The sequence below is a fragment of the Ceratotherium simum genome, chromosome 26 (genome assembly GCF_057802395.1).
Source record: "Ceratotherium simum simum isolate JZ-2026a chromosome 26, ASM5780239v1, whole genome shotgun sequence".
NCBI lineage: Eukaryota > Metazoa > Chordata > Mammalia > Perissodactyla > Rhinocerotidae > Ceratotherium > Ceratotherium simum.
In genome coordinates, this window is record NC_141925.1 from 25,293,573 (window position 1) to 25,318,875 (window position 25,303).

The window sequence follows — 25,303 nt, forward strand, 5'->3', positions numbered from 1 at the left end:
CCTCCTTGGGGTCAGGTGACTTGTTCCTTAAGAGTCAGATGGAGGCAAGTGTACCTGGGGGTGGGAGAGAGAGGGTACCAGGTATGACTCCCTTCTGGTGCTGACAGGGACCAGTAGCTTCTGAATGTGGAGACCGCATTACTCTAAGGCTAAAGGCTTTTGCCTTTTGTCCTTGAGCCCAGGATCTTTTATCTCTTCCATTGAGGATTTAATATGTTTCTTTTAGTTTAAGTTTCTTTCTTGAGTGACTACTACTTACTAGGAGCTTTTCATAGGTTATCTTTTTTAACGTACCTAATTTATTTTATTTAACAACCACCTCAAGAGACAAGTCTTTATCATTACCATTTCAGAGATAAGGAAGCTGAGACCCAAGAAGGCTGAGGATTCTGCCCAAAGCCACACAACTAGTCAATGAAAACCTGGACTACCTTTACTGTCACATGAAATCTGTTTGAGAAAAGGAGCAAATACCTTTCAGCTGGGACAAGAGAAAGGAATCTGATCTCATCACCCATGCTTCCATGCAAATTTATTTTTTCAGCCTCATTTTCTTCAAAATTTTAAAGGGTCCCAATCCTCTCTCTTCTATTCTTATGGTGTGAGATCTTGGGCAAGTCCTCCTTTTTTTCTTTTCCTATTACTTAAAATGGTGAATTTGCATGAACCAGGCTTCAAGGGCCTTTCCTGCACTGTTCTGATGCCTACAATAGACCTGCAGGACAGGAATTAACATTCATTTTCAGAGAAAGAATCTGAAGCTTTGGGAGGTTAATGACTTGCCCAAGGTCATACAGCGAGGGACTGACGCAGAGATGTCTGGAACCCAGGGCATCTTCAGCTCAGGCAGAGATGCCTCCTGGGAATGCCATTACCTAGAGACCAGGATACCCTGCTTCCAAAACGGAGAAAAAGGGTGCCCAGCATCAAGGCGACTTCAGCCCCAGGGTCCCAGGTGTAAGCCTGGGCTGGTGCTGCCCTCGAGCGGTGGGACCGCGTAAACATAGGGGGCACACGGCTGAAAACGGCGGGCACTGGGACCATGATGCCTGGAGAATCGACCAGCCCACCCTAGTTCCTGTAGGACCTAGTTTATTATTTTTTACAGGACCCGTTCAAGGGTCTTTAGGCCCCATCAAGTTTACCACAGAGCTTTGAGATAGCCTCGGATTTAATCACTAATAGTAGGCCCAGTACGTGCAAAATTCGGTATCTTCTGCAAGGCTCAGTCTCCCCATCTGTCAAATGGGCACCTTAGACACCTAAAGGCCCAAGGGGGATAACGGGAGGAAAACGCTCCCTGCATTATGTGCAGCGCCAGGCAAACGGCCTGAGTCACCGCTGCTGGTTGTATTTTTCCACCTCCCGGGCGCCCCTCCCAGCCCGCCCCGGTTTCAGTGGGTCCTACAGGAAGCGCCCGCACGACACCGGGCTCCGCACGCTGACCACGCCCTCTGCGCGCTGTGCCTTGGCCCCGCCCACAGAAGAATTCACAAATTCGCTAGGCCGGCTCCTCCTCAGAATTGCTCGGGGCCTTCTATACTCGGCCGAAAAATTCTCATCGGACTCCGAGAGGACCTTTGGGCCGTAGCCATTTCCCCCGGGTCGGAATTGGGCAGTCCTCTGAGTTGTGCTAGTAAGAAAGATCCAGAGAAATTGGCCAACTCTGCCAACAGGGCTTGGCTAACCAGGCGTTATTTTCTTGACTCCATCCAGGCGGTTGAAGGGTGGCGACAGCTGAGGCCAGGACTTGTGGCGAATCTGCAGCCTCTTAGACCTTTGGCCGCCCGAGGAAGGGGCCGGAAAGACGAGCAAAGGAGCGCGCATCCTGTCCACCGATTCGCCCCGCCCGCTTGACGAATCTGCGCCTGTTCAACGCGCCACTCAAATCTCCCCAGCTCTGGCTGGCCTCTTCCCCTCCGCCCCGCCCCCTTTTCCTCAGGGATTAGTCGCTGCTTTCGTCGCCGCCGATTCGTCAAGGACCCCAGTCCAGAGCAGCTGGATAGTCGTGGTGAAGCCCACTCTCCGGGGGATGCGGCCAATCTTCAGGCTCCCTGGGCCGCAACTCGCAAGCCTTATAGGGCACCGGTCGAGGCGAAGCCGCTATCCTCGGCCCCGTGGGTCTCCCGGCGGCACCCGTGGCGAAAGTGCGAATGTAGACGCTGTGCCCGTTGGGCCTCGCGCAGGTGGCGGTGGTGTTTGGTGCGCGCGCCGGGGAGGTGGTGGTGGGGGGGCGCCGCCGCCGCCACCGCTGCGGGGCCGGGTCTCGCGCTGCCGCCGCCGCCGCCGCCGCCTCGCGCCGCTAAGGTGCCGCGCGGGGTGGGGGGAGGGGGAGCCGCTCGCCACGAGCGGGTGAGTGGGGCCGAGCCGCGCGTGCGCGGAGATGGGGGGGCCAGAACGCGCCGGGGCGGGAGGAGAGGGCAGCGGCGCGAGTTCCCCTCACCACCCCCCGCCCCGATTCGGGGCCGCAGCCGGGTCTCGGGCTCGGTCTCGCGGTGTTTCCAACGCCCCGAAGAGGTGCCACCTCTTGGCCAGAAGATCGGGGCGCGGGGACGAGAGCGGGTGTGTGGGAGCGGGACCCGGGCTTGGCCCGGGCCGCTGGCCGGTGAGGAGGCGGGAGGGGGCGGGGCCTGCCAGGGGGCGGGGGAAGGGTCTTGCGCGGAGGCCAAGTGGGGCGCGCGCTAGGGAGAGCGGGAAGGTAAGGGGGCGCGAGATCGGCTTGGGGGCCTGAGGGGAGAGTTGGGAGGTGGAGAGAGAATGAGGTGTTGTGGGAAACAGGGTACTTGGGGGAAAATCTGGGGGAGCCACGGGTCATGGTGAGGTGTGGAAACTGGGGTGATGAGAGAATCTGGAGTCTGGGCTAGTCGGTAAGGGGCAGCAAGGGAGTCAGGCCTAAGTCTTGAACACCCCTGTGTATTCCTCTTTTCTAACAGTGTAAATGAGCAAAGATGGATCAGGAAGGTGGGGGAGATGGGCAGAAGGCCCCGAGCTTTCAGTGGCGGAACTATAAGCTCATCGTGGATCCTGCCTTGGACCCTGCCTTGCGCAGACCTTCTCAAAAGGTGTACCGCTATGATGGAGTCCACTTCAGTGTCAACGTGAGTGCCCCAGGCCTTTCCTTGCCTTCCAGGGCACTCCAGGCCCCATTCTCCTCTGTTACCTCTGTTCAACACCTAAAACAACCATACCTATAGCCTGCATTCTTAAAAGTGGGCACCCACAGCTCTTCTCGTTTGCATGTGGGTCTCCAGTTGGGCTTCCTAGAGCTCAATAACGTGGTTTCACCATGACCTATCTTTCTGTTCTTGCTTTCCTTCCTAGGACTCAAAGTATATACCAGTCGAAGACCTCCAAGATCCCCGTTGCCATGTCAGGTCCAAAAACAGAGACTTTTCCCTCCCAGTCCCTAAGTTTAAGGTATGTGTCTGCTAGCCTCCTGGTGTCGTGGCCCTTGGAGGGTGTGGAGGATCCATCCTGGCAGTCTAGTCTTAATGTAGCCTAATAAAAGGGAGTTTTCCAGTGAAAGGATCACAGCCAGATCTGACTGTCTCTGAGGCTGTGAGACTGACTTGTTCTGGATAGGAGGTGTGTTTATCTCCTAGAAGGGTGTAGGGGAGGTCTTCCAAGCAGGGGTGTTCACTTCTTGAAGGATGAAGTAAAGACAGGTTTAGCTGCTATACCTATCATTCTGTATTCCTAGACATTGTGTAGCCTGGCAGTGCTGTCCCCAGTGTGATACCTCAGTTTCTCAACAATTAAGGGGAGTGAAAAGGCCAGGGACTCCATCCTTGGAGTCCTCTGTTCTTCACCCCTCAGTTGGCCATTTGATCCTCTGTCTTGTTTCCTCGCAGGATTCCCATTTCCCTATCTAGGCAAGATACTCATCCAGGCTTTGGACTGGGCCTAGAAAACTGATGGTTCTTAGTTTCCTTCACTAATTCTTTATTATTTTTCCTTTTTTAATAATTCATTTGTGGAGTTCCTTCACTCCTCTTTTTGCACTTTGTACACTCCCCTGGACACCTTCGACTATTACTGAAATGTCGATGGCTTCCAAATCTCTGTTTCCAGCCGAGATCAGTCTCTTGAGCTCCAGACTTGTATGACTGGTAGAGGGACGGGTCCATCTGGAGGCCCAACAGACCACTCCAACTCAAGAGATCTAAAACAGATTATCTTTACCTGCTTAGTCCTGCTCTCCCTTCCATTTTCCCTTTACTGATGAATGGCAGCGCCATCTACTCAGTTGCACAAGCTAGAAACCTGGGAGTCATTCTATGCTTCTCCTCTCCTTTATCTTACACCAAATCCTGCTGACTCTTTTTCCTAAATGTATCTCTTTTATATTTTCGTTTTTCTGTTTTCATTGCCATGTCTTTTTCTGTGAGGAGATCAGCCCTGTGCTAACATCTGCCAATCCTCCTTTTTTTTTTGCTGAGGAAGACTGGCCCTGGGCTAACATCCGTGCCCATCTCCCTCCACTTTATATGTGACGCCGCCACAGCATGGCTTGCCAAGCAGTGTGTCGGTGTGCGCCCAGGATCCGAACCGGCAATCCCCAGGCCGCCACAGCGGAGCGCGCACACTTGACTGCTTGCGCCACCGGGTCGGCCCCATCATTGCCATTTCTTTAATGCAGGCTCTTATATTCATTTCACTTGGTTTCCTTGCCTCCATTCTCTTCTCCATTTCGTGTTCGACCTTGCTGTCATTTGTCTTTTTAAGGTTACTGTTCTCTTATTTTACTTTTGTTGCCAAGTCCATGTTTCTGTGCATTGACATGAGTGATTATTGATGTAGCCAAGCTTCATCTCCTGCCTTGATACTGCACACCTGGGTTCCATCCTACCATATGCTTTGCAATTTCTAGAAAATGCTAAGTTTTTTTTTTATAATTCCATGCCCTATAAGTCCTTGTCAACTGGGTGAGCTGTTTATCTGAAAAACCCAGTACAAATGACACGGTCTTGATGAATTCGTCCCTGCTTCCACTCTGAGCAAAAGGTTCCTTCTCTGGGCTCCCAAACACCCTGTCTGCACCTCTACTGTCACTTATTGTGTCATGGTTGTGATTGTGTGTCTGTCTGTCTTGTCTACTTTTCTGGACAGGAATCTTGTTTTTTTTACATTTTCGTGTTTTTAGTGCCCAGTTTGTTGTAATCATTTAGTAAAAGCTGAGCTAGTGAATTATTTCCCTATAACTAGTTCCTGCCATGTATGTTTATCCTCAGTTTGTACATTTCTTTTCCTGGTTCTTGCTGCTGTTCTGTGGTGAGAAGAATTCAGGGAAGAGAGGGGTCAAGACTGATATATCCCTTGTTGGGCCTTCTTCCCCATTCCCTTGCCTCTGGGTTTCCCAGTCCAACTCTCTTGACCTCATGGATCTCATTAAAGTTTCCCAAAGGGCAGAGGAACAGTGGTCAGTATTGAGACCCCAGACTTAACTCCTTTTCTCTCCATAGCTGGATGAGTTCTATATCGGACAGATCCCATTGAAGGAAGTGACTTTCGCAAGGCTGAATGACAACGTCCGAGAGACCTTCCTGAAGGATATGTGCCGAAAGTATGGTGAGGTGGAAGAGGTAGAGATCCTCCTTCACCCCCGTACTCGCAAGCACCTGGGCCTGGCCCGTGTGCTCTTCACCAGCACTCGGGGAGCCAAGGAAACAGTGAAAAACCTCCACCTTACCTCTGTCATGGGCAACATCATCCACGCCCAGCTCGACATCAAAGGTGAGGGCTCCCTTGCCTGCTGCCCAAAGTTGGGCTGTAGCAGAGACTATACACGCAAATGCCTGTTGGGGCCAGGCAAGTGATCAGGTTCATGATTCCTCATCTGAAACTCTTGGGGGCAGATGTATTTCTGAAGTCAGAATTTCATGGAGGGATTGTGGTACATGTATGGTTTTTCATATGTTATTTCCAGCAGGGTTGGAACAGCACCGTATAGTCTAGGACATGACTATGTTTGTAAGAAAACAAATGAAGGATCACACTAGGTAGGATGAATAAAAACTGTAGTAAGTAGCCTCAACTCAGGTCAAGTTTTGACACCAAATTCCCAAAAATACTAGGGTTTGAAGTTTTTGGGTTTTGAAATTTTGGATTGAGAATTAGGGACTTGTATAGATGAGTGAAGCACTCTAGGCTTCTGTGTTAAGGAGCGACAGAGAAAGATGGGGACAGTGGCATACTGTAGCATACAGTGCCATCTAAAGGAGGCAGCTGTTAGTTGGCGTTAGCCAATTTGCAAATGGGAATGAGGACTAATGTTGCTAAATAACCTGGTTTTTTTTTAAGCCAAAAATCTAGGTTTTTCTGTGAAATCTCATGGTTTTTAAATATTGCATTTCCCACACCCCCCAATTTTTTAAGTTATTGTGTAGGGCAAATAAAACACAACTGTGGGCTGGATTTAGCCCTCAGGCTGCCATTTTGCAACCTTTAGTTTGTAGGGTGAAGAGCGTGGTGGGATCTAGCATCAGACGACCTGGGTTTGAATTCCAGTTCTGCCACTGACCAACTTTGTGACTTTGTGCAGGTCAATTTCCTTTAAGCCTATAAAATAGGGGTACTGATGCTTCTTTTTCCTGGTGATCATCCAACATAGTAAGACACGTAGATACTTTTGTAAACTGTGAAGCGTTGTATGATATGTTGTTTGCAGTAGCTCGTAGATAGAGATGAGGTGGAAGGTCCCAAAGATAGATATAAGGTAGAAGAACTAAAATCCCCGAACCCGAGACTCCAAGAAATCATAGGAGACTTGAGGCCTGAGAAAGAAGTGGGAATACCATATCAGGAAGGAGTTGTATCCTCCCTCTGACTCTGTTGGTTCCTGTTTTCCTCCCTCCAGGACAACAGCGAATGAAGTACTATGAACTGATAGTCAATGGCTCCTACACCCCTCAGACGGTGCCCACCGGGGGCAAGGCCCTGAGTGAGAAGTTTCAGGGCTCTGGTACAGCCACTGAGACGGTGAGAAGCTTGTGGTTGCCATAGCCCTAGCCATGTGGGCACGGTTCTTGGGTGCCAGGGGCAGTCTTGGTGAGATTCTGGGCTTCTGTTAAGTGTTAGGAAGTGTTAAGTATAGGAAAAGCCAAGAAAAGATGCCTAGATGCTTTCAAAAGACCGGGCACTGAGATTCTTGGTTTGGGGAAGGGTGAGGTATCAAATGATACTTGCTCTCTTTTCCTTTTTCCCTGCTCCGCTCTCTCCCTCCAGACTGAATCCCGCCGTCGCTCCTCCTCCGACACAGCTGCCTACTCAGCAGGCACTGCTGTGGGCACTCCTGGCAATGGCACCCCCTGCTCCCAGGACACAAGCTTCTCCAGCAGCCGACAAGACACCCCATCTTCCTTTGGCCAGTTCACCCCTCAGTCCTCCCAAGGAACCCCCTACACGTCTCGAGGCAGCACCCCTTACTCTCAGGACTCTGCCTACTCCAGCAGGTACAAATTAAATAACCTCTAGGACCCCCAGATTCTGCGAGCTGCCACTGGGAAGAAGAAACCCGGAGTCTCTCTTAAGAGGGAGCTGGGAATAATTTGTCTTAGTTTCTCTGTGGATTCAGCCAACAAATCCCTGTCCTCAGGGAACTCACTCTTTAGCTAGGAACCCAGCAGTGTTTAGATCTTCCTTTGGGGGCAGTGTAGAGGGGCTGTGGGTCCTGAGAACCGGGACACTAGGGTTTAGTCTTACAGAGCTGAACCCAGCTAACTCCTGCACTTGTTTTCCAGCACCACTTCAACCTCCTTTAAGCCCCGGCGGTCAGAGAACAGCTACCAAGATTCCTTTTCCCGCCGCCATTTCTCTGCATCTTCGGCCCCCACGACCACCTCTGCAGCCATCTCTGCCACTACTGCAGCCACCGCCGCATCCTCCTCCTCTTCCTCCTCATTGTCCTCATCCTCCTCATCGTCCTCTTCTTCCTCATCCTCTCATTTTCGTGGTTCTGACTCAAGCTACCCAGCGTATTATGAAAGTTGGAATCGCTACCAACGCCATGCTTCCTACCCACCTCGCCGGGCAACTCGGGATGAATCCTCTGGGGCGCCTTTTGCTGAAAATACAGCTGAGCGCTTCCCACCTTCCTACACCTCCTACTTGCCCCCGGAGCCCAGCCGGCCCGCTGACCAGGACTATCGGCCTCCTGCCTCAGAGGCTCCACCCCCAGAGCCTCCAGAACCTGGTGGAGGCGGGGGTGGTGGGGGGCCCAGCCCTGAGAGAGAAGAAGCTCGGACCTCCCCGCACCCAGCCTCACCCGCCCGTTCCGGCTCCCCAGCCCCGGAGGCCACCAATGAGAGTGTGCCCTTTGCTCAACACAGCAGCCTGGATTCCCGCATTGAGATGTTGCTGAAGGAGCAGCGCTCCAAATTTTCTTTCCTGGCCTCTGACACAGAGGAAGAAGAAGAGAACAGCACCACAGGCCCTGGGCCTAGAGACACAGGGAACGAGGTGCCTTCTGGGTCAGGTCATGGTCCCTGCACGCCCCCACCAGCCCCAGCTAATTTTGAAGATGTGGCACCTACGGGGAGTGGGGAACCAGGGACTGCCCGGGAGTCTCCTAAGGCCAACGGACAGAACCAGGTGAGGTTGGGGTGAGCCAGTGGAGGTGCCTGGGATCTGGGAGGCAGGGTTGGGCCCAGGGGGAGAGGGAAGGGACTAGACAAAAGAACAGGGACTTGAGGAAAAACCCAGGAAGTAGGCAGAAGCTTTCTGTGACCCTCCTCTGCACCCCTACAGGCTTCTCCATGCTCTTCTGGAGAGGACATGGAGATCTCCGACGATGACAGGGGCGGCTCACCCCCTCCGGCCCCAACACCCCCCCAGCAGCCTCCACCCCCTCCCCCTCCACCCCCACCTCCCCCTCCCTACCTGGCTTCTCTTCCCCTTGGTTATCCTCCCCACCAGCCTGCCTACCTCCTCCCACCCCGCCCTGATGGGCCACCACCCCCTGAGTATCCCCCACCTCCTCCACCTCCCCCTCACATCTATGACTTTGTGAACTCCCTAGAGCTCATGGATCGACTTGGGGCTCAGTGGGGAGGGATGCCCATGTCCTTCCAGATGCAGACCCAGATGTTAACTCGGCTCCACCAGCTGCGGCAGGGCAAGGGATTGACTGCTGCCTCAGCAGGTCCCCCTGGTGGGGCCTTTGGGGAGGCCTTCCTCCCATTCCCACCCCCTCAAGAGGCAGCCTATGGTTTACCCTATGCTCTGTACACACAAGGGCAAGAAGGCCGAGGGGCATACTCCCGGGAGGCCTACCACCTGCCTTTGCCCATGGCAGCCGAGCCCCTGCCTTCCTCCTCAGTCTCGGGAGAAGATGCCCGGCTGCCTCCCAGAGAGGAAGCAGAGCTGGCAGAGGGCAAGGCCCTACCGTCAGCAGGCACTGTGGGCCGTGTGCTGGCCACCCTAGTCCAAGAGATGAAGAGCATCATGCAGCGAGACCTCAACCGCAAGATGGTGGAGAATGTGGCCTTTGGAGCCTTTGACCAGTGGTGGGAGAGCAAGGAAGAGAAGGCCAAGGTGAGGGCTAATACCTGGGACTGGGGGAGCCTGGGGCTCCATTGGAGAAGATAGACCTCTGGCTTCTCCAGGCTACACCCTTCAAAATAGAGAAGAGAAATGATCAAGACAAGTAGAGAGAGAGACTGTAAGAGAGAGACTTAGTGGGACACAGTAGTTGGGGGCACACAGAACAGGAGAAAAGCATGAGCCTGAGAGTCAGAAGAGCTTTGTTCTGGTTCTCCTGCTTACTTGCAGTGGACAAGACCCTGAAATGTCTCTGGGCTTCAGTCTTCAGGGTCTCCAGTTTTAGAGTGGGAATAAAAGTAGTTGCTTCATGAAGTTGATGGACCAAATGAGCAACCTTTTGAGAAAATGCCTGTCCGGGGGTTGGTGCAAGGGAGGTGTGGCAGAGATGTGTGTTGAATGCAGGAGTGAGCAGATGCATTTCTGTATTCCTGGGGCCTGGGAGTAGTCCTCAGGCAGGAGGCAGGAGGGAGCGCCTGGGTTCTGGGGCTCAGTCCCCCTACTGCCTGCAGCCATTCCAGAACGCAGCCAAACAGCAAGCGAAGGAGGAGGATAAAGAGAAGACGAAGCTCAAAGAGCCAGGCCTGCTGTCCCTCGTAGACTGGGCCAAGAGTGGGGGCACCACAGGCATCGAGGCCTTCGCCTTTGGGTCAGGGCTGCGAGGGGCCCTGCGGCTGCCATCTTTCAAGGTACTCAGAACTGTGCTCTTGCCTAGTAGGGAAAGGGAAGGGGGTCCCCCGTCCTTGGGGTGGGGGTGGTTGGGAACCATGAGTGTCTGGGCTGTAATGAGCTCCATCTCTTCCCATCCCCCAGGTAAAGCGAAAAGAGCCTTCAGAAATTTCAGAGGCCAGTGAGGAAAAGAGGCCCCGGCCTTCCACACCAGCTGAGGAAGATGAAGATGGTGAGTGGGAGCTCAGGTGGAAGGATAAAGAGGAAAGGCTGCTTGGATTCTAGTAGGAAAGCAGGAGGCATGGATGATGAAGGGCTGAATGTGTCTTGAGGGCAAGGAGCCAAGTGGAAATTTTGGTACAGGGTTAAAGCAGTTCTGAGAGATGTAAGAGGCTTCAGATAGGCTTATCCCTGTATTTTAGTTGTGGTTCTTACTCTGGTATGGTGATTTAAGTTTTCTGTATTTTGGTCTTCTTCTGTAGAGTAGAAATAATGACTTCAACATCTAGAATCACGGAATTTCGAGGTTAAACCCAAGTTTACCATCTAACGCTTAAGCTCTTCTGCAACCTTCCTACCAGTTGATCTAAGTCTAAGCCATTGGTTGACAGCTTACGGGGCTGGGAAACTTCCTTATTAAGTCCAGTCTTCTCTGGAGACCCATTGGCCTTAGCACTATTTTCTTGGGCCAGGCATAACAAGTCAGTTCCCTCTTCCACCTGACCCAGAAGAGGATGAAAGATAAAATGGGTGCGATATATTTAAAACTGTATAGGCCGGCCCCATGGCTTGGTGGTTAAGTGCGCGCGCTCCGATGCTGGTGGCCCGGGTTCGGATCCCGGGCGCGCACCGAGGCACCACTTCTCCGTCCATCCTGAGGCCGAGTCCCACATACAGCAACTAGAAGGATGTGCAGCTATGACACAACTATCTACTGGGGCTTTGGGGGGAAAAATAAATAAATAAAATCTTTTAAATAAAAAAAAAAACTGTATAAAATATTAGTAGCTCTGAGGTTTTTGTGTTTTTCTGCTGAGCTTCATTCAGCTTCTTGTCTGTAGAACAAGGTCTGTCTTGTGGGACTGTCAGGAAGATCAGCGATGGTGTGTGCAAAGCTCCTTTCACGGGGGAGGGGAATGGTAACTGTTAACTGCTGATGGTGAATTGCTCTAACTACCTCTCCCCTGGGCCTAGACCCTGAGCGAGAGAAAGAGGCTGGAGAGCCAGGACGTCCGGGGACCAAGCCCCCAAAGCGAGACGAAGAGCGAGGCAAGACCCAGGGCAAGCACCACAAGTCCTTTGCTCTGGACAGTGAGGGGGAGGAGGCATCCCAGGAGTCCTCCTCAGAGAAGGTGAGGGGCCAAGGCACCCAGTCCCTGCTAAAAGCCTACGTCCTGAGTACCTCTCCCTATAGCCAACTTCTCTCTGGGCTAGAGCCCAGGTAGCTGTGCCTCCTGGAGGACTAGTTGTCCTTTCCTTTAGTCCCCATTTGTCTCTTTCCTTAAGGATGAGGAGGACGATGAGGAAGATGAGGAAGATGAAGAGCGTGAGGAAGCCATGGATACCACGAAGAAGGAGACAGAGGCATCAGATGGTAAGCACAGACAGAACACAGTAGAATTCTGGCTTGGGGAAGAAGGGATTCAGTCACCTGTCTAGCCCTTTCCTGAGCCCACATAACCTTCCTGCTGCATTTATTGGTCACCTTTGTCTTCCCCAAAAGCAACTGACTTTTAGCCCCATCCTTTGGAACCCTTGGCCTGTTGTAAACAAGAACCCCAATACCCAGAATGCTCCCTCTGCTACTGAAACACGGCTCTCCCCTGAAGACAGCCCAGCAGAGCCTATTTCTTTTCCCAAGTCCTCAAGATAAGGGGTTTGCATTCTCCCGCTGCCCTTTGATGCTACCAGACTGGGCCTTTGAGCACTGCTCTTCCTTTAAGGCCCAGCCACCAAGTTGTGCCTCCCTCTTCCCTGCCCTGCCGCGGCCGTGACCAGACACAACTCTGTTCTTCAGTTGAACACCTGTTTGTCCCTCCACATTCATTGAGGCTTGGGTACATGATTTAGTCTTTCTTTTCACTATTTGTTTGGAAATATGTATAATGAGCCCCTGCTCTGTGCCAGGCACTGTTGTATGTGTTGGAGACAATTCGGTGACTAACACAGATATGGATTCTGCTTTTGCAGAGCTTGTGATCAGTTGGAGAGGGGGGAGAGACTTGACAAACTAGTGAACAAATAATAGCATAAATAATAGCGCTTCAGATGGACATACGTGCTCTGAAGAAGATACGCTAGGTTACGGGGATAGAGAGTGGTAGGGCAGGGGAGCTGGGAAAGAAGGAGTGCCTCTGAGAGGTGCATTGCAGCAGAGGCCAGAACGCGAAGAATGATGATCGGAGAGCCTCTCTTTTCAGTAAAGCAGAGGGCAAGGTCATCTGCTAAGAATGAGGGGGTGCAGACCCCTACCCTGATTCACTTGGTCACCAATTCCTGTCAGCGTCACCACCTCTGTATTTCTCAAGTTTGTCACCTCCTTTGTTCCTGCTCTCCTGCCTTTCTTACTTAGAGTCTGCAGCAGTTCTGACTGATCTCCCTGTTTCCATCCTTCCCTCTCCATTTCAATCCATCTTCCAGCCTGCTGACGGAATTCTCTTTCCTAAAATGCACACCTGACCCCATTACTTCCTTCCATAACGTCCTTTCCTGGCTCCCATTTTCCAAAAGGTGACTCGTCAGCTTGACACTCTAGGCCATTTATGATCTAGCTCCTGCTTATCTGTTCAGCTCCGTCTCGCAATTCTCCAGACCCCTCCACAAACACTACCTTCTATTCTAATTTACCCAATTATGTTCTTCAAAGACTGCAGAATTCTTAATTTCTTAAAGCCCTTCCAATGTGTTACCATCTCCCAGAGGCATAGAGCATGTCACGTTTTCTAAGCTTATTTTACCCTGGTATCCTTTTTTCAAGTCCGTTCCAGGCAGTGCCTGTAAGACCCACTGTGGGAAAAGCTTTGGTAGTAAGAGCAGACTGCTTGCCAGTCTCCAAGTGCACCATCTTCTCTTACCTTTGACATCCCCACTTCCCCCCGTGTCTGCCTGGTGGACTCCTGCTTGTCCTTCTTGACTTCAGTGTCTCCTGCACAGTGTTGCCTGCCCTTCATGCTGAGGTTTAGCACACTATGAACAAATCGCGTGCTTATCCAACTCCTTGAGGATAGCACTTCCTGCACCTAGCATAGCGCCTAACATGTCCTTAGTAGTGAGTCTGAGTGAATGGATCCACAGTTTGACCAAGTGAGGGGTCTTCCCACCTCGCCTGATTGTCCCTTCTGGATTTCCAGGCGAGGACGAGGAAAGCGATTCGTCCTCCAAATGTTCTCTGTATGCTGACTCAGATGGTGAAAATGATAGCACGTCGGACTCCGAGAGCAGCAGCTCGTCCAGCTCCTCATCTTCCTCATCTTCCTCCTCATCGTCGTCGTCATCATCTGAGTCCTCCTCTGAAGAAGAGGAAGAGGAGCAACCAGCAACCATACCCTCAGCATCACCGCCCCCCAGAGACGCCCCTGCACCCCTGCCAGCACCTGTGGAGGAGCCCGAGCCAGAGAGGGCTGCAGGCTCCCCAGTCGCACCTCTCCCGGAACAGGAGAAGTCTCCAGCGAGACCTGCAGGTAGGTGGTGCGGAGCTGTCGATTTGATCTTTGGGGGTGTGTGTGTGTGTCTGTCTCCATGAGAACAGTGGGGTCAGCATTTATTAATTGTGTACAAGTGTGTGAGTGTTGGAAAACATACAAAGTTGGACAGAAGTCACTATTTCCTGTCACTCCTCCCTTAAAGACATTTATGGCCAAACACAAACTGCACTGCCATAAATGGTTTACAGAGCCAGACCAGGGTGTTTGGCTACTGAAGTAAAACAGAATGGTCTCTTTCCAAGGAAGTTAAGAAAAGAAAATTCCGCATTTAACAAATTCCTCCTCCTAATTTTTCTTAAGCCCATCCCTTAATGTGTAGTTTATGCTTGCAGGTGATTAAATGGACAGATAGGTAGAAAATAATTATTAACATGAACTCAGAACTTAGTTCTATCTTTGCTTTCCTTTGTGGATTTGTACATTTAGTTCTTATTTTTATAGCACCTACACATAATTCATCCTGCTGAGTGAACTGTTCCTTCAGACAACAGATATTTATTTATTGAGTCCCTACAGTAGTGCAAGGAATAGAGTGGTATGCACAGCAGGCACTGCTCTCGCCCTCATGAAGCTTATGGTCTTCAGGCAGACAGTTTAATTGAGTAATAAATACGTAAGAAAATGTGTGGTTACAAACTGTGATAAGCACTTTGAAAGAAAAATACAGGGTATTCTGAGAAGCCAAGCACATCTGTGGAGAAGTCTTCCCTGCTGAAGCATTGCTGGGCTGAAATCAGGCGAAGAAGGTGGGAGGGAGTGATTAGCACGTGCAAAGGCCCTAAGGCAGAGGAAACAGCATGTTGGAAGACATAAAAGAAAGCTAACTCTCTGGAGGGTTGAGTGTGAGGGGGAGCTGAAACTGGAGAGGTGAGCAAGGGCTGGGCCATGCAAAATCAGTAGGCCATATTAGGAATTGGGTCTTCATCTTGAGGGCAGAGGAATGACGTGATCATGTTTGTGTTTTGAAAAGATGCAGTGCAGAGAAAATTTGGAGAGGGGCCAGAGTTTATGCAGGGAGCTTAAGAGGCTATTGCAGTGAGTAAGGCAGGCAAGCAATGGTGGTAACTTGGAGTAGGGTGTTCTTATGATGGAATTAATAACTCAGTTTTTTGAGGGGACCGGCCTGGTGGTGCAAGTGGTTAAGTGCGCGAGGTCTGCTTCGGCGGCCCGGGGTTCGCAGTTTCGGATCCCAGGCGCGCACCGACGCACCGTTTGTCACGCCATGTTGTGGCGGCGTCCCATATAAAGTAGAGGAGGATGGGCATGGATGTTAGCCCAGGGCCAGTCTTCCTTGGGGGAAAAAAAAAAAAAGAGGAGGCTCGGCATCAGATGTCAGCTCAGGGCTGATCTTCCTCACAAAAAAAATAATAACTTAGTTTTTAAGGTACGCTTCAGAGATGCACAGGGCCTTCCAGAGATCTCCCTTGAACCTTATTGAGAATTCGTGGTCTGAGATAGGCAGTGACTACATGAAGACCTCTTAGCACTGGTACACTCTATTCTGGTCCAGACCCCATAAGAGGAGTCGAGTCTCTCATTTAATCCTAAGACAACTCTCCCAGCCTCTCCCGAGTCCATCGGTAGCAAAAGAGCCAGTGGGGTCGCAGGTCAGAAGGCATAAATTGTAGTACCCTGTCATTCTCAGTAGGCTGGGAAGAAGGAGTGGGATATGGTCAGATTTGCATTCAGAAAGATCATTCTGGCAGGAGGGGGAGGGACTTGGAAGAGGTAAGGAAGGAGGTAGGGTGGCCCGTGAGGAGGTTGGAGGGGATGCAGGTAAGCGAAGGGCGTGAACCAAAGATGCTGGAGGTTACAGTGAGGTGCAGGGAGTGGAAGTGGGGATGAGGATTTGAGAGCAGTTTAGGAGCTAGAACCTCTTGGTTAAACTACTGACCAGGAAAGGAAACTCAAGGAGGAGAACCAGGATTAGGAAGAAAGCTCATGCGTTTAGTTGGGGTTGAGTTTGCGGTGCCTCTGGGACCTCCAGGTAGAAATATTCAGCAGGCAGTTGGATCCATAGATCTGAAGCTCTGGAAAGAACAGTAGGCTGGAAATGAGGTAGATATCTGAGAGTAGTGAAAGTATGGACATGAATCCACTTGTGTATGCTAGGAGGATGTATGAAGTGTGAGAAGGGGGCCAGAGCCTTAGTCTGGTGAGGGGGGCGGGCAAAGGGGAGCCAGAAGAGGCTGAAAAGGAGTGATCAGAGGGGTCAGAGGAAACCGAGGAGCTCAGGTTGTCCAAAGGACAGAGTGGTCTGTATCAGCAGGCCACCAGAGAGGTTGTAAGATAGGAAAAATGTCTGTTGGATTCGGCAGTTAGGAGGTCACTGGTGACTTCATCAATTTCAGTAGAGTGGATCAGACTGAAACCAAGTTATGGGGTGTTAAGGAGTGAGGGCAGGTGACAAAGAGAGCCAGTCTTCTGGAAGAGTAGACAACTCATGCTGTGAAAGAAAAGAGAGAGTTGAAGGGTTGTAATTAATAATATTAGTTAACATTTATTGAGTATTTCCTGTGTGCCAGGCTCTAGGCCTAGCGCATTGCACATTTATTTTCTTATTCAGTCCTCACAATATCCCTTTTACTCTCATTTTATAGATGAGGAATTTGAGGCGTAGTGAGATGCTTAAGTTTACCTAGCTGGGATTGGAGTGATAGCAAGAAAAGAATGCAGGGTTGATGAAGGGTTGGCTTTTCAAAGTTGGTGAGACTTGAGCGTACACTGCAGGGAAGAGGGAACAGGTAGATGGACCAGGAGAGAGAGAAATACTTGGCTGGAGTGGCATACCTGGGGAGCTGGAGGGGTTGGACTCTAGATCTGATGTAAATCTCTCCGTCAATGGGGAGGCAGGGAGATGTAGGGTTTCATGCCTGAAGGCCTCCTTTTTCACTCTGCAGTAGGAAGGAAGGACATTTTCTGAGTGGGAGGAGGATGGATGGAGTAGAAGCCTTGGAAAGTGAGGAGAGCAGGGAGTGAGGATGGAAGCTGCCCAGGCTTGCCAGCAACTCAGAAGCCCTGCTGAGGGTGGGGGTTGGGGGTGAAGGAGGAAAGACAGGAGGTGGTTGGGTAGATTCAGCGTTAGGAGTCTACAGGGTGGAGGTGTTGGAAGGATTGGAAAGTACTGTGAAAGGAGAGGACAAAGTGCGGGCCCCTGTGGTCTGGGCACAGCGAAGTAAGAAGTTAACTTAGAGGGAAGGTGATGGGAAGAAGGGAGACAGAAGGATGGGCAATTGAAAAGGTGCAGTGGGGGCCGGCTCCGTGGCTTAGCGGTTAAGTGCGCGCGCTGTGATGCTGGTGGCCCGGGTTCGGATCCCGGGCGCGCCCCGAGGCACCACTTCTCTGTCCAACCCGAGGCCGAGTCCCACGTACAGCAACTAGAAGGATGTGAACCTATGACATACAACTATCTACTGGGGCTTTGGGGGGAAAAAATGAATAAATAAAAAATCTAAAAAAAAAAAAAAAAGAAAAGAAAAGGTGCAGTGGGGTGAACTGGAAGGACCTGGGGAACTGTGATCAGAGTGTAGAGGATCAGAGTGTAAGGGTCCAAGGTGGAGCCATTCTGGGGGGTGACAAAGTCACATATGTGACTGGTGGAGGGTAGCTGAGGATAAATGAAGGAGGTCACTGGAGATGTGAGAATAGGGTAAACAGGTGGGATATCACAGTCCCCTAGATAGCTGGCAGGGGTGGGAGAGGTGAGGAAGATTAAGGCAGGTCCCTTGGTTTTCAGAGAATGATAGGGAAATCCGAGTTACCGAGGATGCAACTGGATAGAGGGCTGTGTGGCCTGATGGCAGAACCTTGGGAGAGGGCTTGTCCTGTGGAACCCAAAGACAGGGACCAGAACCAGGGACCTGGCCGCCTGTAGGACTGCCTTTCTTCTGTTTTCCGGTCTGATGCATTCTTCTCTCTTTCCTCGAAAGGGCTTTGGCTGCTTCTCTTTTCCAGCAGAGGACGTCTGCCCCCACAGATGGACCCACTCCTATCTTAGATCCTTATTCTCAGGGAAGTTTCTGGTTGGGCTGACTTGGGTCAGGTAGTCAGCAGTTAATGATGGCCGGGGGCAGAAAGCAGACAGGTCATACGCTAGAAACAGTGGTTTCTGGGAGTTGTATTGACTGGGCAGGTACCCCAAAAGTCTCCCTAAATGAAAGGCATGGCCAGGTTTCCTTCAGGACAGGGAGCAAAAGGGAAATGTGTGAAGAAGCTGAGCCAGGAGGGGAATTTATTCTTCTCGAGAGTCAGGCTTCCAGAGGGCGAAGTGGGCTAGGTTGGGAGGATGGGTTAGAGGGGGAGGCTGCCCAAAAATAGTGGAGAGGAGAAGAGGTGAGAGGACTTGGAAACTGGATGGCCTAGGACGAGCACCTGGGGCCTTGCCAGCTTCAGAGTGTGGGTTACTGCTGACTGAGACCCCAGATGGGATCCAGAGCCTCAGGAGGCAGGAGGCTGAGGGCCTTGCTCAGGGTGCCAGATTGGAGAGTGTCTGTGAAGGCAGTGGACACATGCTCATCACTGCCTGCTCGGGCCAGGCTTGGTGCTGGCTGCCCTTTAGCTCTGGGGGTGGTAGAGCCAGATGTGAAACCACTGAGTGCCCAATGCAGGGCGTCCAGAGCAGCATAGGGCAGTAGATGAGAGCACGAGCTCAACCCAGGCTGCCCGAGGTGCAGATCTTGTTCTGACGGTTGCTCGCTGTGAGACCTTGGGCAGGTTATTAACCTCTCTCTGCCTCAAGTTCCTTCTCTGTGAGATGGGGTTAATTATAGTACCCACCTCATAGGGTTGTTGTGAGAATTAACGAGTAGTTAATATATGTAAAAGACTTGGATTGGTGCTTTGCACAGAATATTAGCTATTAATCTGCTGCAGCCAACCTGAAGACTGGCAATTGAGAACCACCAGCCTTCTGGTTCTGAGAGGAAGATCCCAATGTCTGCGGAAGTCGAGGAAGCCTTCACAAAGGAAGTGGCGTTGAGCTGGGTCTAAAAGCTGCATGTGAGCTTTCCCTATGGGTGAGGGAAGAGAGGCATTCCGAACACAGGGAGCTGTGTGAGCAAAGGCCCAGGGGCCTGAAAGGCCGTGCCTCTTTGGGTGGCTGAAACCTAGGATGAGAGGGCGAGGCCGTGGACTGGCCTCACGGGAATTATCTGGTGGGTCAGGTGTACAGGACAGGGTCTGTCCCAGGGACAGGCCTATGCGTGTCTTGAGCAGTGCGCTCAGCAGCAGACTTGGGGGTCCCAGCAGAGGGAGGGTGCGCTCACTGTCCTTTCTGTGGGGAGTAAGCTGGGGAGGGCCAGCATCGCCTGCTTGAAGACAGTGTGTCCCCTCCCCAACCTAGCCCTCATCCTTCGGATCTCAGCTTCACCCTTAGCTTCTTTAGGGGAGACTTCTGACCTCTCCCCACGTGGGCACATGCCCGGTGCTGTTTGGCAGGCAGTGGAGAGGAATACAAATGTTATAAAATATTTAAATACAAAGATTCAGCTTCTTACGTTGTATCTTTTTCACCTCACTAAAGAGAATATTGATTGTAGTTGAAATAATGGATACTTTAATTCACATCTGGCTAATTGCATCCTTATTATAATATGCAGCTGACAAAAACTGTCTTGGTGGTTTGTTGGATGTCGTTCTGTCACCACAGTCTTGGTAAATAGGCAAGTCCAGGTGTTTGTTTCCTTCGAGCCCCCACCCCCACCCTTCACAGTGTAGGCTGTACATTTGTTTCTTCTAACTGTCTCCTCTGGACTGTAATCTCTGTGTGGGCTTCAAATGTGTCTGCTCAGTGTGTTTTGCCCACACCTGACACATAGTTGCTCAGTCAGTGTTTGTCGAATGGATGAATGAGCAGGTGCAAAATCCCATCCTGTCACGGGAGCCTGGGAGCCCATAGTGCTAGGAACGTTGGGGGTGTGAGAGGCAGGCAGTGTGTTCCCTGAGCAAGCAGGAATCTCTTTCAGAAGCTGAGGAGGGAGTGAGGGCAGACCGTTGAAGGCAGCCGGGCTGTGGACTCCCCAGTGAGGCTGGCCAGTGTCCTGCCCACAATGAATCTCAGTCTGATGTCGGGCCAAGAAGCTGACCCTCTCCCTTTCCCTGTGTGCTTCCTTCCCCAGGCTCCACTGAGGAAGCACCTCCCAGTGTGCCCCAGCCTCCCCCAGAGCCCCCAGCTGGGCCCCCAGCCCCGACTCCCCGCCCTGATGATCGCCCCTCTTCTCCTATCACCCTCCTGCCCCCACCCAAGAAACGCCGGAAAACCGTCTCCTTCTCTGCTGTGGAGGAGGTGCCAGCCCCAGAGCCTCCCCCAGTTCCCCCACCCCAGGTCAAGTCTCCTGGCCCCGTCTCCCGCAAAGTCCCCCGGGGTGTGGAGCGGACCATTCGCAACCTGCCCCTGGACCACGCGTCTCTGGTCAAGAGTTGGCCCGAGGAGGTGTCCCGAGGAGGTCGGAATCGGCTTGGAGGCCGAGGCCGCTCCACCGAGGAAGAAGAGGCTGAGCCAGGGACAGAAGTAGACTTGGCAGTGCTGGCCGACCTGGCCCTGACCCCAGCTCGGCGTGGGCTGGCTGCCCTGCCTACTGGCGATGACTCGGAGGCCACAGAGACATCGGACGAGGCAGATCGCCCAGGCCCCCTGCTCAGCCACATTCTCCTGGAACACAACTATGCCCTGGCCATCAAGCCCCCACCCTCCACACCAGCTCCTCGGCCCCTGGAGCCAGTTCCTGCCCCTGCAGCCCTCTTCAGCTCCCCAGCAGATGAGGTCCTAGAGGCCCCTGAGGTGGTAGTGGCTGAGGCGGAGGAGCCCAAGTCGCAGCAGCAGCAGCAGCAGCAGCAGCAGCAAGAGGAGGGGGAGGAGGAGGAGGAAGAGGAGGAGTCAGAGTCATCTGAGAGCAGCAGCAGCAGCAGCAGTGACGGCGAGGGGGCTGTCCGGAGGCGAAGCCTCCGCTCCCACACCCGGCGCAGGAGGCCACCCCCTCCACCCCCACCCCCACCGCCCCCCACCTTCGAGCCCCGCAGTGAGTTTGAGCAGATGACCATCCTATATGACATTTGGAACTCGGGCCTGGACTTGGAGGACATGAGCTACCTGCGGCTCACATATGAGCGGCTGCTGCAGCAGACAAGCGGGGCTGACTGGCTTAACGACACCCACTGGGTCCATCACACCAATATCCTGAGCCCTAGCGGCTGGCCTTCTCAGGATAGGAAGACGGGCCCGGGGGTGGGAGTGGACTTCCGTGGGGTCACCCAGCCGGTTCCCTCCGGTTCTCCCCATCCATGTTCTCTCTGCTGTATTCAGCCTGGTTATTTCTCCTCTGGCTACCAAGCCACTCTTTTCACTGTGCTTCGTGCCTCTTTTCTGCCTCCCAGACATTTTCTGGCAGAAAAGGTGGGTCTAAGACTTAAATCTCTCTATCTATCTGTCCTCCTCACACTGAGTGTGCTCAGGACCTCCAGCTATAAGGTCAGTCGCCCTTTCCTTGGACTGGGACTGGGCGGGACAGAGGGGAGCAGGGGCCCCAGGGGTCTGACCAGTAAGGAACCCCGTCTCTTCCTTAACACCCTGTACTCACCAACCTGAGCACTCCAAAACGCAAGCGGCGGCCCCAGGATGGGCCCCGTGAGCACCAGACAGGCTCAGCCCGCAGCGAAGGCTATTACCCCATCAGCAAGAAGGAGAAGGACAGGTACCTGGACGTGTGCCCTGTCTCGGCCCGGCAGCTGGAAGGAGCGGACACTCAGGTGAGGCTCTGCCCTCATATTTGGCATACTCTTCCCATTCTTTCTCTTGTCACTTCCCTCCTCCCTGTCCTACTTCTCACAGGGGACTAACCGTGTGCTTTCGGAGCGCCGGTCTGAGCAGCGGCGGCTGCTGAGCGCCATCGGCACCTCAGCCATCATGGACAGCGATCTGCTGAAGCTAAACCAGCTCAAGGTGGGGAGTGGAGCCTAGGGGAGGAAAGAGGCTCAGTGGAAAGGCAGCATCCAGGAGTCCCCTAGGGGTGGGGATGGTGGGGAGTGGCTAGAATACCCTCCTTCCCTGGAGGTCTGCAGGGAAGGCAAGGAGCTAGGGTTCTGGAGGAGTCCAGCAGCACAGTCTGCCTTCTGCTCTCTAGTTCCGGAAGAAGAAGCTCCGATTTGGCCGGAGCCGGATCCACGAGTGGGGTCTGTTTGCCATGGAACCCATTGCAGCTGATGAGATGGTCATCGAATACGTGGGCCAGAACATCCGCCAGGTGAGAGGCCTCATACCCAGCCCTAACCCCTGATCTGATGCAGCATGGGAAAGCTCACAGGAGAAGCATCTGACCTTCTGGATAAAGCCCCACATACCCTCCTGGCTCTACAACTTAGCCAGTGAAACCTGCCTCTTTATTTTTTTTTCCTTTCTTCCTTCAACAACTAGTAATGGGTACTAGTAAACTAGATGTTAATGATCCAGCAAGGAACAAGACTAATATTCTCTCTCCCTTTAAGGACCTCACAGTTTAGTGGGGAAGACAGGCATTGAACAAGTAACTGCAATAAAGGATGGCGTTTGGTTGATGCGAAGGAGAAGTTTGGGGAGGCAGGGGCAGTGGCAACACAGTGATGTTTAAACCAGGAGCTGAAGGATGAAGCTGAACTCGCAGGCTCAGGTGAAGGGAAGGGCCTCCCGGTTGCGGGATGGCATGTGCAAGGGCCTTGGAGGCAGGATATTCTTACAAGGGCAAGGAGGTCAATATGGCTAGTTAAGGGCCAGTGGCAGCAACGTGAGGCTGGAGGGGCAGGTGGAGGCAGGGCTTGGGAGCCACACTAATAAGTTTGGCCTGATGGTGAGAGAGGAGAGTTGCCACAAGGCGTTGAGCAGGAGAGGACCTTGGAGGGTAGTAAGCTCCCTCTGGCTGCAGTGTGGAGAGAGAATTGGAGGCTGAGGCCAGTGGGCAGTTGTTGGAGAGATCCTGGCCAAAAGCGAGGGTGGCCTGGACGAGCCGAGGCCTCTTGGCACGAGCCTCTGTGGCAGCTGAAGTAACGGAGTCTGGAGGCCCAAGGTAGCTGGCAGGACTAGGCAACAAGTTGGCTCGGGAGAGTGAGGGCAAGAGGGGAGGGGAGGCCATTTCTCAGCATGCTGCCTTTAGCAGTTAGGGTAGGTAGGGCTGCCAGTGAGATGGGGAGCGAGGAAGAGGGAGCGGGCGGGTGGTTAAGATGAGTTCCAATCAGGACATGTGAAGTTGCAGGGCCTGGGGGACGTCTAGGAGATGACGCCCAGCAGCTCCACTGAGGTGGCTTTTGGCTGGAGACAGAAGTTTGGGAGGAGTCCCCACCACTTAGCTGGCAGTTGAAGCCCTGGAAAAGAGTGAGATCACCCAAGGAGAGAGCGCAGGGGACTTAGCATCCTGTTTTCTGGAAAATACGAGTTACTCCTTCTCACATAAGAATGAGGGCCCTAACGTGGATGCCAGTGGCAGCCAGTGGGTGTCTGTTTTGGAGAGAAGGTCCTGGGAGAAGAGATGAGTAAGGTGTGGTCCACGAAGTGGCCACTGTCATCTTGGGAACTGCCCCAGCCCCACAGCAGTCTGGGGGCTCCATGGTGGGTCAGGCAGACACTTGAGGAGGAGCCAGTGGCTGCTTCTGCCCAGTGACCAGTGCAGACTTCCTGGGGTCCTCTTTGGGTGACTTAGAATGGCAGCCAAAGGTTTAGGGTGGGGGCCGGCCCCGTGGCTTAGCTTAAGTGTGCGCGCTCTGCTGCTGGCGGCCCGGGTTCGGATCCCGGGCGTGCACCGATGCACCGCTTCTCCAGCCATGCTGAGGCCGCATCCCACATGCAGCAGCTAGAAGGATGTGCAGCTATGGCATGCAGCTATCTACCGGGGCTTTGGGGGGAAAAAAAATAAATAAATAAAATCTTTAAAAAAAAAAAAAAAGGTTTAGGGTGGGTGGCCCTAAGAGGGAGGGCTCCTGGAAGCAAAGTCAGGGGAGTCAACGTCTTGGGTTAGTGGGAGCCAAAAGGAGAGCCACAGGTCGATGTGGCCCCTGAGGTGGTAGCTGGACGACTGTCCAGATCCCCCATCATGGGGGCTGGTGGGGTCAGGCCTGGTCCAGCAGGAAGCTGAGAGGCCAGCTCCCTGACCGTGGCACCTCACCCTACTAGATGGTGGCCGACATGCGGGAGAAGCGCTATGTGCAGGAGGGCATTGGCAGTAGCTACCTGTTCCGGGTGGACCATGACACCATCATCGATGCTACCAAGTGTGGCAACCTGGCAAGGTTCATCAACCACTGCTGCACGGTGCGCCAGGGGCCAGACCGGGGCGGTGCGGGGGGTCCAAGGGGGCGGCCTCGGCTCACACTGCCCTCCCCTCCTGCAGCCCAACTGCTACGCCAAGGTGATCACCATCGAGTCCCAGAAAAAGATTGTGATTTACTCCAAGCAGCCCATCGGCGTGGATGAGGAGATCACCTACGACTACAAGTTCCCGCTGGAGGACAACAAGATCCCGTGTCTGTGCGGCACCGAGAGTTGCCGAGGCTCCCTCAACTGAGGTGGGGCAGGACTGGTGCCCACACCCCTATTTATTCCCCCTTGGGGCCCTGAGCTCCCAGCCCCCCAGCCTTAGTGGGCTCAGCAGGGCCCACGTGCCCCATCTCCAAATACGGGGTTGGAAGCCCTGAGCCCGGTGGGGAGCCTCAATCCCTTGAGGTATCGTCTGCCTCCCTGTCGCCCCTGCCCACCCACACCCTAATTTTTTTTTCTTTGCGGAGAAGAAGCTGTAAATGTTTTGTAGCTGCCAGCAGCTGTTTCCTGTGGAAACCTGGGGTGCCGGCCTGTACAGATCCTGTTCTTGGGGGCTACATAGCCCCCTTGCTTTGTGTTAATGGGGGACTTCCCCTTTGTGCCCTGCGTGCACCCCTCCCCGGTTTAGGGGTCTCTAGGGGCAGTGGCCATGTTCTCCCCCTGGGGGGGGCCCTGCGCCCCCAGTCCTGGGGACTCCGTGCCTGGAACCCTGCCTCATCTTCTGTTCCTGCCAGCACCTGTGGGTCAGTCTCCCACCCTGGTGTCTGGGAGCTCTGGCTCTGCCAGGCCTGGACGGTGGGGGGCGGGCCCTTCCTGTTGGGCTGGATTGTACATATGTTAATAGTGCAAACCCAACGCCACATTTTTATAATTGTGATTAAACTTTATTGTACAAAAGTGCTTGGTCAGTATCTTTCGGGAAGAGTAGGGAGAGATGGGGGTTGAGGAAAATGGGGAACAGAGGTGGAAATGGGTGGCCTGGAGTTTGTGGTCTGTAGAGGGGCTTTCAGGCAAGAGCCCAGACCTGCAGATTCAGCCACCATTGCTCTGGGCCACCTGATAGGTTGGAACAGCCATCCAGAAATCCCCCACCAAGGCCAGCCAAGGTCAGGCCTCC

At 53.1% G+C, this 25,303-nt stretch overlaps 1 protein-coding gene across 7 annotated transcripts; it reads left to right on the forward strand.

Moving 5' to 3' along the window:
* Positions 1-10: 10 nt before the first annotated feature.
* Positions 11-25,083, forward strand: SETD1A (SET domain containing 1A, histone lysine methyltransferase). Of its 7 annotated transcripts, XM_087417332.1 has the most exons (20): positions 11-1,636; positions 1,717-2,186; positions 2,934-3,098; positions 3,322-3,417; positions 5,463-5,733; positions 6,857-6,978; positions 7,225-7,451; positions 7,740-8,589; positions 8,746-9,531; positions 10,050-10,226; positions 10,351-10,438; positions 11,401-11,558; positions 11,713-11,800; positions 13,557-13,886; positions 20,027-21,079; positions 21,481-21,653; positions 21,736-21,846; positions 22,028-22,147; positions 24,043-24,180; positions 24,260-25,083. In XM_087417332.1, the coding sequence occupies exons 3-20, from the start codon at positions 2,949-2,951 to the stop codon at positions 24,431-24,433; spliced, it is 5,112 nt and encodes a 1,703-aa protein (XP_087273458.1). In that variant the 5' UTR covers positions 11-1,636; positions 1,717-2,186; positions 2,934-2,948; the 3' UTR covers positions 24,434-25,083. The 7 variants fall into 7 exon arrangements, with proteins under 7 accessions (XP_087273458.1, XP_087273459.1, XP_014650008.2 ...); XM_087417333.1 differs by having other exon boundaries at positions 11-2,186; positions 13,611-13,886; XM_014794522.2 differs by having other exon boundaries at positions 11-2,147.
* The last annotated feature ends 220 nt before the right edge of the window (positions 25,084-25,303 follow it).

Bases quoted from the DNA above. Each gene is read 5' to 3' on its own strand.
- SETD1A (XM_014794522.2), top strand. From the start codon at position 2,949: ATGGATCAGGAAGGTGGGGGAGATGGGCAGAAGGCCCCGAGCTTTCAG. The intron at 8,590-8,745 runs GTGAGGTTGGGG...GCACCCCTACAG, and splicing joins AGGCCAACGGACAGAACCAG to GCTTCTCCATGCTCTTCTGG. The intron at 11,801-13,556 runs GTAAGCACAGAC...CTGGATTTCCAG, and splicing joins GGAGACAGAGGCATCAGATG to GCGAGGACGAGGAAAGCGAT.